Raw genomic sequence first — 17,896 nt, 5'->3', positions numbered from 1 at the left:
AAGAAGAAGAAGAAGAAGGAGAAGAAGAAGGAGAAGGAGAAGAAGAAGAAGAAGGAGAAGGAGAAGAAGAAGAAGAAGAAGAAGGAGAAGAAGAAGGAGAAGGAGAAGAAGAAGAAGAAGAAGGAGAAGAAGAAGAAGAAGGAGAAGAAGAAGGAGAAGGAGAAGGAGAAGAACAAAGTTTTATTGGTACATAATGCCTGACTGTTCTATTTGGCGTGAAAATTAATCAACTTGCACTTTAAATAGTTTAAAGTTGAGTAACAGTAATGAAATATCACTCACCTATCTCATAAGAAGTAGCAGACACTGGTGGATGAACATGTATTGTTTCTAAAGAAGAAATTTGAAAAAAAGACAAACACAAATGTAAGTTTACTGTAAATTTTTTGATATTGTTTGTTTGTTTTACCTGACTGCTAAGAAAGCAACCAGGGGACCTAAAGATTTAATTTCTCTCTGAGGGACTTGGTCATGAGGATCATAGCCTCACCAAAGGGCATTAGCGCATCGACCCAGTTTCTAACCCGAAACTGCTGAGCCATCACGCCTCTGTATATATCAAAATATCTTGCGACTACTTTTACAGCATATAGGTAACTAACTGAATATGATGCATGGTATAAGTAATATATTCTGTAATTAAAGGGATTGGGTAACTTTGTCTCAGATTCTGAAACAAAATCCTGGATTTAGCTCATGCTGCAACGATAATTATAAACTTTTAGGTCAGTCACGAACCCCACGACTTTTACAAGCCGATCACTTGTCTGATTATCAAGATATTTATGATCAGAAATCGAAATCAATTTTGCGTTTTCCTAACGGTTTTCATAACACTACAGTCTATTGGGAAAAACGAGTAGGGGGTATGGTAAAACCAGTCACTTAAAGATTTTTACTTTTCTGAGGCACTTCTTGATCATTTTGAAGCGCAATTCTTATAGTGCTTCAATATTACACCATATCGGAGACACTGATAACACGTACGGCCATGCATTTCAGATTTAACATTGTTAACCCTTACTGTACTGGGGGGGGGGGGGGCCTGGGAGGCCCCCCCCTCGACATTTTCGGAGATTGCGCCGCAACCGCTTGGAATTTTGAATTGTCGTTTCATGACTTTTTTCCCTCAAGTCTTACGCACATTTTGATACCATTTTCGTCAAAATCGGATATACCTGTAAGGCGTTACATAACAATTAGTATGCGCATGTCATCAAAAAAAAAAAAAAAATTAAAATCCATCAAAATTTGCATAAATTATCATTATTAATTACATTAAAATAACTTTTTTGTGTTAGAAAAGAAGTTTCATATGAATAATGAGTTTCAACATTCAAAAAGTGGAGTTTGACACGTTTTCTGTAAAATGCATAAAATTAGCGCATTTCGCATAATTAATTAGGCTAACGACAAAAATTTGCATATTCGGAAAAAACTAATTATACCATCTTGTTCCTTACGTAAATATCTACAAACATGCAAATTTTCGTGTTCATCGGACAATCGACGGCCGAGATCATAGGGGGGGGGGGGCCTCCCAGGCCCCCCCCCCCCCCCCCAGTCAGTGGGTGCTCAAAATAGCCCAGTACAGTAAGGGTTAAACAATGCCTTTAAGAAAAAAAAAGAAGACTTACGACTGTCTGGACCATGTTGAAACGTTGCTCCCTCATGCGTGCCACAGTGCCGCACACATCGATGTAGTCATTGGGCTTGGAAGTCTCAACCTGTTTGATCAGCTTGTGAAGGGCAATGAACACACCGGTTCGACCAATACCAGCACTGAGAGAGAAAAGAGAGTCATTGTATCATTATTATTATTATCATTTATTCAGCAAAATCAAAGAAAATCATTGAATACAAAACAAGAGTACATTTGGAAAAGAGTTACATTGATGCTGAGAAAAGAAATAGATGAATTAAATAACTGTTTACCCGAAGGTCTTCTTTTCCAATCCATGTGACTTTACAGAAATGGTAACAATAAAATGGTGAGGTATAACAATTTATGAATCACTGTGTAATCAACAACAATAATCATTGACAAGATAAAAATTATTTAATAAAAACTTAACCTCTTTCTCCCCCCCCCCCCCATATCACGCAATTCAGTGACTGAATGTTAACTAATTGCCAAAAAGATTCAGATGGTCACTGTATTTAGCCTATAGGAATCAGAGAATTTAGTAGTCAGTGGATTTATCATTGAACGCTCTGATACCAGTCGGCTAATAAAGGCATCATTTCTGATTTCAGAGAGTGGTATCCCGGATAATAACCTGGCTATACATAGCATTTAATACAAAATACCATCTCTAAGTGCTTTTTTATACAGAAGTTATTATGTCATGCACAATCTGCACCATTTCCACTCCCTGGGGAGTATTCCTACCATATGGCAATTACTAACTCAAAAGCTTTTGTCATCCGACCAGGTCCCCATTTCTCTCCTGTGTTAGAGTGACAAATATAGATTAATGCCTTGCCAAAGGACATCAGTGCTGTGTCAGGGATTGACCCCATGACCTTTGCAATTGAAGTCAATGGCTTAGACTACTTGACTACGACACCTCTAGGGAAATAAAACTGGCCAGATGCTTTTTTTGCTAAAGCACCACAGTTTTCGATGCCTTAGCACTTTACTAATTAAGCTATAGAAAGCTAACAGAATTCAAATAGAGTCAAACCAATCTCAGAGGCTACCTCTCTATAAAGGTCACCTGTCTACAGTGGTCATGCATTTTGTTTCCCTCAAGAAAGAATTGTGAGTAGTAGAACCTGTCTAGAAAGGCCACCTGTCTACAATGGCCATGTATTTTATCTCAATAAAGAAAGAAAGAAAGATATGTTGTCGAGCCTGTCTAGAAAGCAACTTGTCTATAATGTCCTTGTATTTTGTCTCAATCAAGAACGAAAAGTGTGATGTAAACCTGTCTAGAAAGGCCACCTGACTACAGTGGCTATCTTCTCTGTTTCCTTTTGCTGGCCTTTATAGGCATGTCTGACCGCAGTGACTTACCTGCAGTGCACGGTGATGGGTCCTAGATTAGCATCATGGGCGACGTCTATGGTCCGGATGAATTCAATCATAGGACGAGCATTGTTGGGTACATCATGATCGACCCAGCCCTTGAAGGCATACTGACGCGTCTCAAACTGTTGCATGCCCTGAGTAACATATGAGAGAAAATTGTTGTCATCAATCATTTTGGTGAATTCAATTGTGTATTTCCATTAGGCCTAAAATAAAAAGATGTTGTATTGCCATTTACGACCAACCTAACTATCTTGAAATCTACGGTCGGCTTAAATTTTTTCTTTTTTACCGTTTTTTAAAGAGAAACAAATATTAAAGCATTCAAAACTGAGAAATATCAGCCCAAAGAGGGAGAAAAAAAAATTCTGACTGACCGACCAAGATATCTATGTCAAACTTATTAAGATGCCCACTCCTAGATGACCAATGCTGCCTTGAAGACCTAGTGGCAGCAAATGTGAAGTTATTTTGTGTGCAAGAGCCTGGCAGAACTAAGTCGATCTTAGTCTTTGTGAAACACCCCCCCCCCCCCCCCCCACAGATATAAAACTTACACGGAAGTATGGACTGGGAAAAATGAGGATTTCTTTAATACTAACCTTCTCTAGCAGGAATGACCTGACGGTCCATTGTTCCATCTCCTGTGTATGGGTCATGGTGACCGTCACACTGCCGTAGTTCACTGGGGTATCGTCATCTGGCCAGTAGTGCTCACACTTGGTCTGTAAAGATATGGAATGAAAATAATTTTTGTAATTTTTACTCAATCTTTGTCATTGTGATCTCATTGTTTTAATTATTACCGGAACATGTTATTACCTATTTTGTTTCCTGTAATTTTGATGTTTGCTTCTTCTATTGTACAAAACCTGTAATTCGGCTTTCAAGCCACGTTTGATTTTTATTTCAATAAACCATTACTACTACAAATAGGAAGCATAGATATATACGATACACCATGCCTAAAACATGCAACACTTATTATCCACCAGTACATATACTGAAATATATATTTTTTACAGAGGGCAAGTTCAGTTGACAAACTTCCTTCACCGAGGGAACTGCGTCATAAGAATCGACATACATGTATAGTATGTATATGAAAGTGCATTATGTGATACTTCAATACTCAGATGACCATAATCAAAATATTTCTTACCTTTCCTCCTTCAACAAGCCCAGTGATCATTGCGATGGTTGTGCTCTTATTCTCAAACACCATCTCCCAGAAATCGTTGACAGAGTCTGGTACGGGGCCCTGGGAAGCAATGTATTCCTTCATAGAGTGCAAGCCCTAAGGTGAATGATTGGAGGAAAAAATGCATAGAAAATATGGTCAACAGAGTCCACCTGTATAGAAAGACTACTTGTATAGGAAGAGCACCAGTCCTGTACAAAATGGCCACCTGTCTCTAAAGACCACATTTTTGTTTTCATTAAGTAGAGTATCTAATTGAAACCCATGTACTAACATTTTTAAAGGAACCTACATATACTGAAAACTGCTTATAAAGAAAAATAATTCTTGTCTCCCTTGAGGGGTCTTTACATACAGGTTTCAATTTATTATTATAACAAAAGTTAATCGAAATGAGAATCAACATTTGAATGAAAAAAAGAATATTGAGCCCAAATCACTGACAGAAAGACAAAATGGAGAGAAAATCAGATGGAAAGAGACTGACAGTGACGAAGAGAGATCTGGAATGATATAAAAGGGTGAGACTAGGAAGATAAGTGTAAAAGAAATATTAGAGACAGCTGATAGAGAGAGGGAGAGAGAGAGAGAGAGAGAATGAGACAGGAAGAGATATCTGAGAGGAAGAGAGAGAGAGAGAGAGTATTTACCTGGATGTAGTTTGCATTGATGTAGTCACTGGTCTGTCCTTCCTCCAAATCTTGTAGATGAACGGCAGTCTCATCAACTACAAACAAATTAAATTGACATGAATGTACAATTCCTACTGGCTTCACAATCTAGAATGTACACATTCTGTTTAACAAGAAAAAGAGATGAAACTTAAAGGGGAAGTCCACCCTGATTGTAATTTAGTTTTAGAAACAGGTGAGAAACAGGTCAGTGAAATTTTGAGCAAAATCCAATTAAAATAAGATAGTTATGAACTTGTAAAGTTGCCAATAAACAAACACAAATTGGCAACTCTGTGATTTATCTTGTGAGGTCCCCTCCCATCTGCCCTGTACTAAATTAAAAAAAGAAGAAATGTCTATTTGTCTAAAAAAAATCAATAACACATGCGCCTAAAGCATAATTATTGCAATTTTGTTTTTATATAATCCCTGCATGAAAATAACCAAGCAAATGAAAGGTCCTGTGGGTTAAGGGTTAAGGAAGAACTAAGAAAGGAGTGAGATACTTACATGGTAGGATGTTCCTGTATCTGTTCTTGGTTGCATTGACAGCAAGCCTTGAAGCATCGGTGCTCTTGTCTCTGCCCACATTTGATAGAGACTAAAATCAAGTAATACAAAAAAATCACAGTAAAATTCATGTCAAGTATAATTATCACTTATTAGCCCTCAAACTACAATGTAAATACAGTATTAACATTAGATTAGGTAGATAATGAAGGCGCTGTACTGTGGCGACCTATTACATGGTATTTGTCTCCAGTTTTATGATTTTTGTTTTTGTCTTTTGGGTCATCTTGTACCTTTGGCTACGTTTTCTAGTGCTATTTCTGAAATATATGATTCTTTGTTTTTGCTTTTGTTCTCTGCCAATAACAAAGAGAGAGAGAGAAAGAGAGAGAGAGAAAGAGAGAGAGAAAGAGAGAGTGAGCCAGTGTTACAGGAAGTATAAAATGTAGTTTGACTGCAAAAACTGGCATAATAAGGTCAAATTAATCTTATTAAGAAATACAGATTGCTCTTTTAAAACATATATAAATCAGAAATAGGAATTTTTGGAAAGCTTACATTGTACTCTTCCACAAATCCAGTATTGTTGCCAGCACTCATGCGATTGACATGGTCAGGGAACTTCCTCATCTGGACAGGGCTAAACAACAGAAAGAGAGACAGAGAAATAGATTCAATTCAAGTCTCATTTATTTCATTCTCGATTGAAAATTACAGTGATCCAAAATGTACAAAATAATTCATAAACAAATTTAGAAAATGAAATGGGGAACTACATAAATAAAGCCCTTAGGCCTTATACAAGCGTAGTTCCCAAAGCATTCATAGCATAATGTAAAGCAAAGATAACAACAACACACACAAAAAAAAACAACCCGAAAACATTAATAATAATGAAAAAAAATAAAAAGAGGAAGAAAAAAAGTAGAAGAAAAATAAAAGACAAGATGTTAATATATGATTAACGAAACGGACAGTTGGTAATAATAATAATAATAATCCATTCTTGTACAGCACATAACACATTATGATATAACATCCATATGCACTTCCAAAGAGCTTTGGAAATGATTACCATTGCTTTAGCTCTAGTAGCCATGATCAGCGCACAGTGCATTTCAAGGAATAATCCTACCAGGTACCCATTTACCATTTGTTTAGAATCTGAGGCAAAGATATTCCCGTTAATGCAGGAACAACCCTGTTCCTGTAACAAATAATAATAATAATAATAATGGGTTCTTGTATAGCGCTCATGTCAGTCAGATTTGACCCTCCATGCTTTGGTAGACTAAAGCCTAGTGCACACATTATGGTCTGATAACGATCTGAATTTGGAAGAATTTGCAATGATATACTGTTTGTGTCTTTTTGTGCTATAATCTTTCGCTAAGCTACCTTAATGGTTGACGTGAATGTGAAGTATGCATATACAGAGACTGCAGAATAAGAAGTACCGTTACTTACTTGGTTAATGGAGGAGCAGATCGAGGCAGAGTGGCAGGGAGTGGGGCCTTTGGACGGTCATCCCTCATGCTGACATAGGCATTCTCTCTGACCGGTATTGGGCCCATCCTAATGAAAGCATCCTCCGGTAGCGGAGTTTTGTGCATCGAGTCCTGGTTGTGGGCCGAGGGGTAGGCCGCATTCACCAAGGGCAGATGCTGACCGTTACCTCTCTCATACAGGGCGCTGCTCCTTGCCTCACCACAGCTGTAATGAAACACATTGCTTGGGATAAATATCATTTTGGTTGTGGGCTGAGAGGAAAGTAGCCTCTGACCATTTCCTCTTGCATACACACACCCACACACAAGCGCACGCAAACACGCAAACTCACACACACATAAGCGCACACTCCCCTACAAGCGCATGCTAACACGCAAACTCACACACACGCGCACATGCTCACAGGCACACACACACACACACCCACTAACACACAAGCGCACATGCTCACACACGCACACCCACGCACACACAAGCGCTCATACACACAACCACACACACACAAGCGCATGCTCATACGCACACTCACACCCACATGCACTCTTACACGCACACTCACACCCACACACTTGTTGGTTTGAATATTTTTCTCACCATTGACGGGAGATGAGAAGCATGACGAGTAAGAGAACGAGAGTGATGATGATGATGGAAACCACAGCAGCAGCGTACCAAGTGGTGTTAATTCCTGGTCAAATATGAAAATAAATAGATATTTATATTTACAGTCACATTTGCATGGCGCTTAAAGCCTCACTGCACTACTTGTAGCTACTCGCGCCCTCTATATAGCAAACAATGCCAAATCGGTGACCATTGGGTCCCCATTGTTCCCTTTTTTTTATTTTAATTGAGAGCTGATTTGATGAGATAACCACCTGTCAGTGACCATACACGGAGGTCTAATCGCTCCTGGCTAAACTAGTGCAGATGGTATTTAATACTATGTTTTTAGAGCTGTACATTGTAAATATTATCACCCTGGTCGTTGGATTCAATTTAGAGTCCACACACAATAGTAGATACCCTTTGCCTCCTGGGGAGTGTTTCTGCCAGACACCACTTTACAAGTGCACTCATTCCAATCCAACCACATCAATGTTTGCACATTACTGTGTACCCGTTTAGCGCCTGGGTGGAGAGTGGCAAATGTAGATTACAGTTTTGCCAAAAGACAGTGCAACAATGGGTTCAAGTGCATCATATAGCCAAGTTGGGTATTTTTAAAGATTCATTCATTTTGGTTTTATGACTACGAAAAAAAATACATAGGTAACAAAATGAGGACTAATTCTGTCAAGTATAAAATAAGCAATTGTAAAAGTGAAGAAATCCATTTCTAGAGTATGATGTTTCTTGTACCTGAGTTGTAGAGTGGTGACCAAGCACTGTCAGTGAACTTCCCATCAGACCCGTAGGCACGTAGAGCAAACCTGTTTGAAAAACAAGAAAACAATAAATATATGGGGATCATTCCAGCCTGGCGCCATTTTACATATATCCACAATGCTGATCAAATTGCATTAACATTCCCATCCTACCGGGTACCCATTTAACGCCTGGGTGGAGAGTGGCAAATGTAGATTATCATCTTGTCAAAGGACATTAGTGCCGGGTTATGATTTGAACCCGTACTTTGAGATATACAGTCTGGTGACTTTAATATCCACAAGACTGCAACACCTCTAATCTCCGAAGAATGTCAGTCCTGGGGAGTGTTTCACAAAGACTAAGATCCACTTTAAGTTGGATTTAAATTTGGCAGGCCATTCATGCCACTGTTTGCTCTCACCACTTATGGCAATGGTCTCTCAAGGGATGTACAAATCATGGTTACACATCTACAGAAATCAGCTTTTTTGATAGCTCATTATTGAAGGAAAAAATATTATCTAAAGATCATAATTGAGAGACCAATGGCAAGAGCAACACGTGGCATGAATGGCCTGCCATATTCAAGTCCAACTTAAAGTTGATGTTAGTCTTTGTGAAACACCCCCCTGTTACAGAAGAGGACCAATGCAAAATGTTTACCTGTAATCAGTGAGAGGGATGACAGGTCCGTTACAGTATCCCACTGAATCCTGCGTGCAGCTGTTGTTAGCACCTACGGTATAGAACGCCCTCGTATTTCCGTTTGTGAAAGGAGCGTAAGTAAGGAGCGTGGTTTGATACGGCTGGCCTGAGCCAACTTGCCAGTTGATGGCGGGGTCACTGGGCGTCGAAGGAATAGTGTCTAAGATAAGAACAATTTCAATAACCAGGTTGGTTCAAGATGACTATGGTCAAATTCACAAAGGAGGTCTAACATATACCCATGGTTTAAACCCCATTAAAATAACCCATGGTTTAAAACTTAGCGCAAAATAAACGTACCTTGCCTTGCGCGCGTCTAATATTGGACCTCTGACTGTGTCACGCTTATTTTGCACTAATTTTAGACCATGGGTTATGTAAATGAAGATTTAAACCATGGGTCAAATTTAAACCTCCTTTATGAATTCGGGGCTATATAAAGTATAATATTAATATAAAGGCCTTCACTATCAAAATAACATCTATTTTACATGCAGTTAAAATATTTTGCACAAATTCCATCATTGATTCTTTGTGTGTATGACCTTCAGAACAAAAAATCACCTTGTTAAATAGTGGATTCTAAAAAATATAATTTCTGTGATATAAAATGTAAATTGTAAATGCAGATATGACACTATGCAAAAGGTTTCACCTTAATCTCTTTGAAACTATTATGAAGCAGCATCCGAAAAAGCCTTGACAAAAAGTGGATTCCAAAAATTATAATTTCTATCCAGTCAGGGTGTTAACTCTTTGTTAAAGTACATGTATATGATACAAAGTCCTTAATTGCCAAAATGCTCTTTTATACATGTATATGTTATAAAGTATGCATGCACAGAACTCGACACCCCCAATAATGGGGATAAAACAGAGGATTTTTAACGAAGGTGTTAATATCACTGTAAAGTATGAAATGGCATAGTAGTGAGAAAAAGAAGTAAACAATAGCAAGTGGCTAAACGTTAGAATTCTGATTAGCTCACTGTGAGTTAACGCCCATCGGAATCTCATCAAAAAAAGTAGGGGTGATCTTTTCAACCCCCCCCCCCCCTTGATTAAATTTTTTTAAAGGGCAAATAGAGGTAAAATCAGGAAGAATCAGGGGGGGGGAATTGGGAAAAAATAATCGAGAAGCAATTTAAATCAGGTACTTATCAGAAAAAGGGATGTTAGACTTACCCGGACTGCTTTGTGCTACCAGGAGGGCATATCTAGTCACAGGACCGTATACATCACTGAATATGCTACTGTCGAAGGATACACTCATGGTAGTACCTGTATGAGAAACAAGACGTACCACCCTGTCCGCAGGAGGAGTTGGAGGTGCTACAGGGGGGAAAGATCAAGCAATAAAGAGAGATCAAATCAATAATAATAATACTTTGTTCTTTTATAACGCATTTCATGTCTGATGACATTTCAATGCGCTTTACAATATTCATACATGTATATACAGTATAACAAGATCATAAAAGGAAGAAGAAACAGAAACATATATAGAAAACAATGAAGTGCTTACAAAGAGAAAATTTACAACATAGCTTAACCTTTATTAAATACTTTTGATGTGCTAATTTTAATGCGAGATTGAAGACAGAAAAAGGGTGATTTGTATTACGACTCAGTAGTAGACTCGTTAGAATCAACAACAGAAAGCAACATAGTAGTCAGTGTCCATGTGTATTGCATCAGAATTCGCTGAAACCAGATTTTGTTGAATTACCAATTAATGAGTCTGTGTGTGCAAAGGTGTCTAAAGTATCGAACCCGAAAGTGGCCACACCATTCTTCTTCTCTTACTCCTTCTTCTTCTTCTTCTACTTCTTCATCTAATATTTTTATCAATCTTTTTGTTATTATCATCATTATTATCATCATTATTTAAAAAACGAATTCTATGTTTTTGTTATACTTTTATTATTATTACTATCATCAATGTTATCATAATTTGTATTATTACCATTATCACCTTGATCTTTCTCATCATTTTTTATAATTACTAATATTTTTACAGTCAAACCTGTCTACACCGACCACAAACACAAAAAGTGGTCTTTGTAAACAAGTTCCTTTGGTACATGTTTCAATGAGAAACCATTTTCAAGGGAAACAAGAAATGTGGTCTTTGTAGACAGGTGGTCACTAAAGCAGGTTTGACTGTATTATTATCATTATTATTGTTGTTGTTGTTGGTGTTGTTTGTTATCATCATTATTCCTATAACTAACCAGAATGTGGTAGGTCGAGAGGACCAGCAATCACAGCATCGCTCTGATCAGCACTGTTAGCAGCTTTGATACTGAAGGTGTACGAGCATCCGGTGGGAAGGTTCTCAATCGTGGCTGACAACACTGTTACTCCGTAGGTCTCGGTACGTGTAAAACCAGCCTGAAAATAATACAACAAGTAATAATACCAATAATTGATTGCACTATCCAAACTGCATGAGAGATAAAGGTCTTTCAAAATAGTTAGTGCCTCCCCAAACTGTAATCTTCATCTACTTTGGGTGGCTAATGAAACATACAGAGAACTGCTACAATTTCTTATCATATATACAATGTGCATGTAAATATATAGTCCAAAACAATGTGGTAGTTTCACATTTTAATCTCTCAACAAGTTGCCAATTTTACGGAAAGTACAGCTGATTTTCCTTAAAAAAATTAAAGGCATTAAAAACAATATAGTCATGGAACAAAAAAGGATGCAGTGTGTGCAGAAATGGTTTCCCATTCTACTCATGTATCTGGCATATTTTTTTAGGGCTTTGAAACAAAAGGTTATTGAATTAAACCACAAAATGTGGAATGATTGTCACTAAAGGGTAAATAAATGAATAATAATAATAGTTTGTTCTTATATAGCACTTTTCAGGACCGCAGGACCTCTCAATGCGCTTTACAGATATATATTATTACCCTGGTCATCAGATTCAGGCTTACCCGCAAACAATGTATGCACATTCTCCACGAGTCCCTGGGGAGCCTTATTGTACATTAATGTATGCATGTATGTATGTATCTATGTATATGACCTTTGACCTCACCTCTCTCCTCTTCCTACTGGTGAGGTCTTCCCCGGTGATGTCCACAACGAAGCCTGTCAGAATACCATTAGGTGAGTCAGGAGGAGTCCAGGTAAGGAAGACAGAGTTGGGTGAGTTGATGGCGACTACTGGGTCTCTCACTACAGACGGTTCTACAAAAATATAACACAAAATTATATGAGGAGGTGTGATAGCTCAGTTGGTAGACCATTGGTCTTGTAATCTGGCAACCCAGGTTCGAAATCAAGGAGATGCGGCAGTGCCCTTTGGTAAGGCATTTAATCCTCATTACCAGGTCTCTCGGCGGAGAAGACCTAAAGCCGCCGGTCCTCTGGTTGCTTACTTTTATGCTTTCTTAGCATTCAGGTAAAATAACCACCACCACAATATATACAGTTTCTGTTTTGTAGGGCGCTGAATCCACTTGATATTGAATACTCAAGGCACATCAGTGCAATAGAAAAAAATTAAAAAATCGAAAGAGCAAATACAAAAAAATTTGATGCGAGGACAATACAACATAAACATGGAAGAAAACATTACTGGCCGAAGCAAAGAGATTCAGTCATATACATTTTTAATTATTTTTGAACACTTCAACTGGAAAAGGAAAAATAAAACATTAATGAAGTCATATTCTATATATGGGATGAGCAAGAAACTTTTGGCTTTACTTTACTATTGGCTGTTAATTGACAGGTTTAATGGCCCAATCAATTTTAAAAAAAATATCTCTCTAAGTGCTAATAAGTTCTTGAACCAATCACTTTATTTCTCTATAACTCAATACATATCTCCTTTTTTGCAACAATCATTAATTACAGTCAAACCTGTCGATAGAAATTCATAAAAGGGAAAACTGGCGGTTGTAGACAGGCAGACTTTCTAGACAGGTTCTACAATACTTTTTTTATTGGGGAAAACAAAATACATGGCCGCTAAAGATAGGTGGCTTTCATAAAGAGGTAGCCCAGGAGGCAGGGTTGACTTTATTTCTTTTAGTTATCCCTTACTTCCTTGGAATGTCGTCTGTTCAATCTCGATGGCATCACTATCCAGACCATTAAACCGTGCAGCAACTGTGATGATGTACTTGGTATACGGGTTCAGGTTCTCTATTGTATAGGTGGTTTCACTCGATGGTACAGTGGCCTGAAAGTAGAACAAAAGGGTTTTAGAAGTAGTCATACAGAATCCTATTAGCAAAGGTCACCGTGCTGTGCATGGCCACACTGACTTTTCTCCATATGTTTTGTACACAAGGCATAATCATTTGAACATTTGAATTATAGAAATTAATTAATAATAATTCTATATTCCCAAAACCGTTTGAGACATAGATATGAGACATAGATATAATACTAATGTATTCGGGAAATGTTCTATCAGTGTGCCAATGGAAACCAATTCTTTGGATTACTATATGAAATATAATAACACAAAATATGATAAAAATTTGAATCTTTAAAGCCTGTCTACACTAGTTTAGCCAGGAGGGATTAGACCTCCCTGTCAGGTCACTGACAGGTGGTTATCTCATCAAATCAGCTCTCAATTAACATTAAAAAAAGGGGATCATGGGGATCAACGGTCACCAATTAGACATTGCATGCTATATAGAGGGCGTAAGTAGCTATAAGGAGTGCAGTGGGGCTTTAAATTATGAGCTTACATCGGCTACATCTGCTCCGAACTCATCTTTGACGATGATATGATACATATTGACGACATTGAGCGGTGCGCCCCAGGAGACTGTGATGGAATCACTCGTTACTTCATCTTGCATCAAGTTCTGCGGCGGCTTAGATTCTACACAAAAATGAGAAGAATGAGTGGTGTGGGGTTTAATTGCAAAAGTGATTGAATTTCTTCTTGTTTTTGAAAATTTCCTAATTCATTGATTTTAAATGTTTTAACTACTTTTAACTGGTTTCTATTTTAATGTAATCGCATGAATTTCCATTCCTAGATTAATTTCAATCGTCACTTTTGATTTCCTATTTGTATACCCTATTTTCCTGTCATTGTATTTTATTTGGATCAGTTTTAGTTCCCTCTGTTTGTAATTTTTTAGATGTTTCTTTTTCAAACATGTAAATTCAGTAACAATTCAACCATAAAGGTTACGAGTATTGAATCACATAAATCTTGAATCTTGAAAAAAAGCGGACCAGAATACCACACTTTTTAAGTGCAAAACTGAGACAATTAGTTGAACCAATTGCTAATGGAAATATGTTTGTCCTTGCAACAAGCCCATGGTAGGTAGAGAAATTAGGAGGCAACAGGTTCAAATCATTTTAGACAGCCTTTACAAATTAAACTACCGTACTTTCTTCATACAAAGTTTCTTTACATGACTTTTGTGCAAATTTAAACGTTTCTTAAAATTACAAGGTTTCCTTATATGATTTTCGTATAAATTTTGTAAAGTCTATCAACCCCTGGCTTACTGGAACAGGGTGGGCCCTATACAGAGTCTATGGGGATCATACAAAATCTGATACTGAAAGGGTTAAGGGAGACTCACTAGTAGTGACAGCCATTACGAGTGCTGCTGCACTGGTCTTGATCATATTAGTCTGTGGTCCCTCGACTACGGTCCTAATACTGATGTCATACACTGTAGCAACGGTCAAATTGGTCAACAGAAGTGACAGCTCTTCCGTGTCTGTGGTCAAGATGGTTGCTGAATCCTTGCTAAATGACACCTGAGATCAAAACAAAACAAAACGTAAAGAATTTGGAGTCTGTTCCAAAAAGAAATGAAACAAATTGAATGCAAGTGATAGAATGTAAAATACAAGTAAGAAGAAGGGAAACAAACAAAAAAAGGAAAAAGAGAGAGAAAGAAAGAACACAAGAAAGAGTTAAGAGAAAAATCTGAAGAAGAAGAAGAAAAGGAAATCATTTGTAAAAAGAGAAAAAATGGTTTACCTGGAAAGTAGTGGAGTTAGAATTGTCTAGGGTCCATTCCACTCTGAGTTCTGTAGTAGTGACGTATGGTGTGCTCAAGCGTTGCGGCTGCTTCGGCTCTGTGACATACAAGGACATTCAAATTCAAACTGTTTAACATCGTATGAACAGAGGGTCCATGCCTGTGCACCTAACATTTCACTTGAAATTGACAAGAACTTTCTATCATATTCCCCTTAGTCTGGATGTCATCTTCTTCCCTAGATTATTGAGAGTAAAATGCGCCAACATTTTTGTCCAAATACGAGCAAGAACAATGTCATTTTTTCAGGAATAGGCGACGGTTTCATTTTGACATTACATAAAAAAAGGACCCGTGTCTGCACACTTATTAAAGGGATCGTTTAACAATGTTAAATCTGAGATACACGGCCCTAAGTGTTATCAGTGTCTGTGATATGGTGTAATATTGAAGCCCTAAAAAAATTGCGCTTCAAAATGATCAAGAAGTGCCTCAAAAAAGTAAAAATCTTTGAGTGACCGGTTTTACCATACTCGTTTTCCCCAATAGACTGTAGTGTTATGAAAACCATCAGGTGAACGGTTTTCAAAATTTGTAATTCGAATCATAAATATCTTGATATTCAGACAGGCGATCGGCTTGTAAAAGTCATGGGGTTCCTGACTGACCTAAAGGTTTATAATTATCATTGCATCATGAGCTAAATCCAGAATTTTGTTTCAGAATCTGAGACAAAGTTACCAGATCCCTTTAACGTTACCTGCAGTTCACAATTTTTGACAAGAAAGATAGCATTTTCGAAGCTTGTGGATAAAAAGTGCTGAAGTTGGACATTTCTCACTATTTTGACTAATTTGGGGAATGAATACAGATCACTATAAGGCGATTGACCCCAAAATCTTGAAATCTACGGTCAGCTCTTTTTTCTTTTTTTTTAAACCGATTTTTAGAGAAAAAAATGTTTAATGAATAAAAATATAACAAATTAATGCATTAAAAACTGAGAAATATCAGCCGTAAGGGGGAGGGGGAAAAAAAAGAAAAAAAGAAAAAAGATTTCTGATTTCCTAAGGGCAATACAAAATATTCTTTTAAGGCCTAGTAGAGGCATATATTATGGAGGGGGGAACCTACCAACACAGGCAGTCTTTCTTCAGAGACTAACGAACTGCGGTGGCTTGACCAAAACCAGACAGGACATTTTACTCAAACGTTAATATATAAATAGGACATTCTGAACCTGGGCCCCCGTCTTACAAAGAGTTACTATTGATCCAAATCAATCGAAAATCCTCCAATCAATCGCAAGTTTGCAGTCTCCTATCTCTTATGTACATAGTCGCAATTGATATCAGTCGCAAAAAGTTGCGATTGATATCAACTCTTTGTAAGACGGAGCCCAGATCTTTTGTGACACACACATCCCATTCACCTGAAGGAGGCAGAGTCAACAGAAGAAGACAAGGAAGAAGAAAAAGAAGAACAAGAACAAAAGGAAGAAGGAGAAGAAGAAGGAGGAGGAGGAGAAGGAGGAGAAGGAGAAGGAGAAGAAGAAGAAGAAAAGGGTTAACTTACCTAGGAGGAAGAAAGCTGATTGTACAGGTTCACTGTATATAACCTGGCCATTGACATCATTAATAACAGACCTCATCACAGCTTGGTATTCTCCGCCAGAGACAAGGCCGTCATGTATTTCCCATTTGTCTCGAGTGCCGTTTATACCTGCAATTAAACAGAAACAACAATAACAATAATAATAATAATAATGGATATTTTTATAGCGTACCTATCCACCATGCTAGGTGCTTATGGTGCTCTAATATTCCTAGGCTCCGCTATGCTACAGCGCCCCTTGTATCCTCTAGAAAAGCCAATATAAATTATCATTATTTTCATTCTTCTAATTCTTCCTCTTAATCTTATTATCATTATCATTTTCATTATTATCATTATTATTGCAATGACGATCTTTGTCATTGCCTTGTTTTCGTTCACGTTCTTCCAAATTAATATTCTTCTTCTTCTTCCCAGGAAATCGCATTCGTTTTGCACGTAGTGTTTGTTATTCCTAGTTAGGTGCTTTCCTCATGTCCATTTCCATTCAAAATTCATAGGCATAGTCTCTGGCATATCATCAAGGTCACCTACTTTTTCGATTTTCGAAATCACTCATGTATAACCATTCAGGCGCCATTTTGTCTGTTTCTGGTCCATTTTTAGGCCTTTCTTCATTCCTTCCTATCTCCACTATCCTAGATCCTACAAACTTCGAACAAATTCCTTTAGATAGTCTTAGAGATGTTCTTTTATCTGCGACATATAATCTGACCTTCAAAATGCCATCTTCATACTCAAAATTCAAATCCGAAACCGACTCTATCAAAAATCTCTCAAATTCTTAAAAAATGGACCCCTTTAAATCTAAAACTGCCATAACTTTATCATATAAATTCCGTTTTGTTTTTAAATCTCACCGTATCCTTATCTTACAATTGCGCATAGTCATGCCTAATTTCACGCTCCAATAACTTTGCAAAACATAAATAGCGTCCTCTAAAGTTCTCGGACTTGGCTTTCTTTCTGTGGCCGTATCTCTATTATGGCTTGGCAGACCCGTACCCTTTTTTGGATTTAGATACCCGAAGATATCCCCTTTCAAGCCATATACGAAATTATATACCCTATCTTTGACCAAATTTGAGAAAATTGCTCTCCAAATTCGCCATTTTCAAGAAAATTGCGAAATAACTTCAACTTGCTCTAAAATTGCGAACATTATACCTACAACAATGAAACTTAGCAGACACATGTATCAATATACGTGACAACTGTCTGCCAAGTTTGGTAAATTTCAATGACGTCAGCGCAAAGTTATCGCTAAAAATGTTGAATTTACTAT

At 37.6% G+C, this 17,896-nt stretch overlaps 1 protein-coding gene across 1 annotated transcript in view; it reads right to left on the bottom strand.

Annotated features, from left to right (window-relative positions):
* Positions 1–17,896, bottom strand: part of LOC584110 — a 156,611-nt gene that overhangs the window by 1,782 nt on the left and 136,933 nt on the right. Inside the window, exons 119-138 of the mRNA XM_030988112.1 lie at positions 16,573–16,719; positions 14,997–15,094; positions 14,590–14,770; positions 13,732–13,868; positions 13,073–13,211; positions 12,060–12,211; positions 11,239–11,398; positions 10,190–10,336; positions 8,963–9,164; positions 8,291–8,361; positions 7,523–7,616; positions 6,887–7,132; positions 5,978–6,059; positions 5,420–5,510; positions 4,886–4,962; positions 4,197–4,331; positions 3,637–3,759; positions 3,020–3,168; positions 1,638–1,782; positions 283–330 (exon numbers count right to left, since the gene is read on the bottom strand). Coding sequence (XP_030843972.1) covers positions 283–330; positions 1,638–1,782; positions 3,020–3,168; positions 3,637–3,759; positions 4,197–4,331; positions 4,886–4,962; positions 5,420–5,510; positions 5,978–6,059; positions 6,887–7,132; positions 7,523–7,616; positions 8,291–8,361; positions 8,963–9,164; positions 10,190–10,336; positions 11,239–11,398; positions 12,060–12,211; positions 13,073–13,211; positions 13,732–13,868; positions 14,590–14,770; positions 14,997–15,094; positions 16,573–16,719 — 2,624 coding nt within the window. The remainder of the gene's footprint in view (positions 1–282; positions 331–1,637; positions 1,783–3,019; positions 3,169–3,636; positions 3,760–4,196; positions 4,332–4,885; positions 4,963–5,419; positions 5,511–5,977; positions 6,060–6,886; positions 7,133–7,522; positions 7,617–8,290; positions 8,362–8,962; positions 9,165–10,189; positions 10,337–11,238; positions 11,399–12,059; positions 12,212–13,072; positions 13,212–13,731; positions 13,869–14,589; positions 14,771–14,996; positions 15,095–16,572; positions 16,720–17,896) is intronic.

The sequence above is a fragment of the Strongylocentrotus purpuratus genome, unplaced genomic scaffold (assembly GCF_000002235.5).
Source record: "Strongylocentrotus purpuratus isolate Spur 01 unplaced genomic scaffold, Spur_5.0 spur5_scaffold_17, whole genome shotgun sequence".
Classification (NCBI taxonomy): domain Eukaryota; kingdom Metazoa; phylum Echinodermata; class Echinoidea; order Camarodonta; family Strongylocentrotidae; genus Strongylocentrotus; species Strongylocentrotus purpuratus.
The sequence above is the reverse complement of the archived record's forward strand: the minus strand, read 5'-3'. Positions and strand labels throughout refer to the sequence as shown.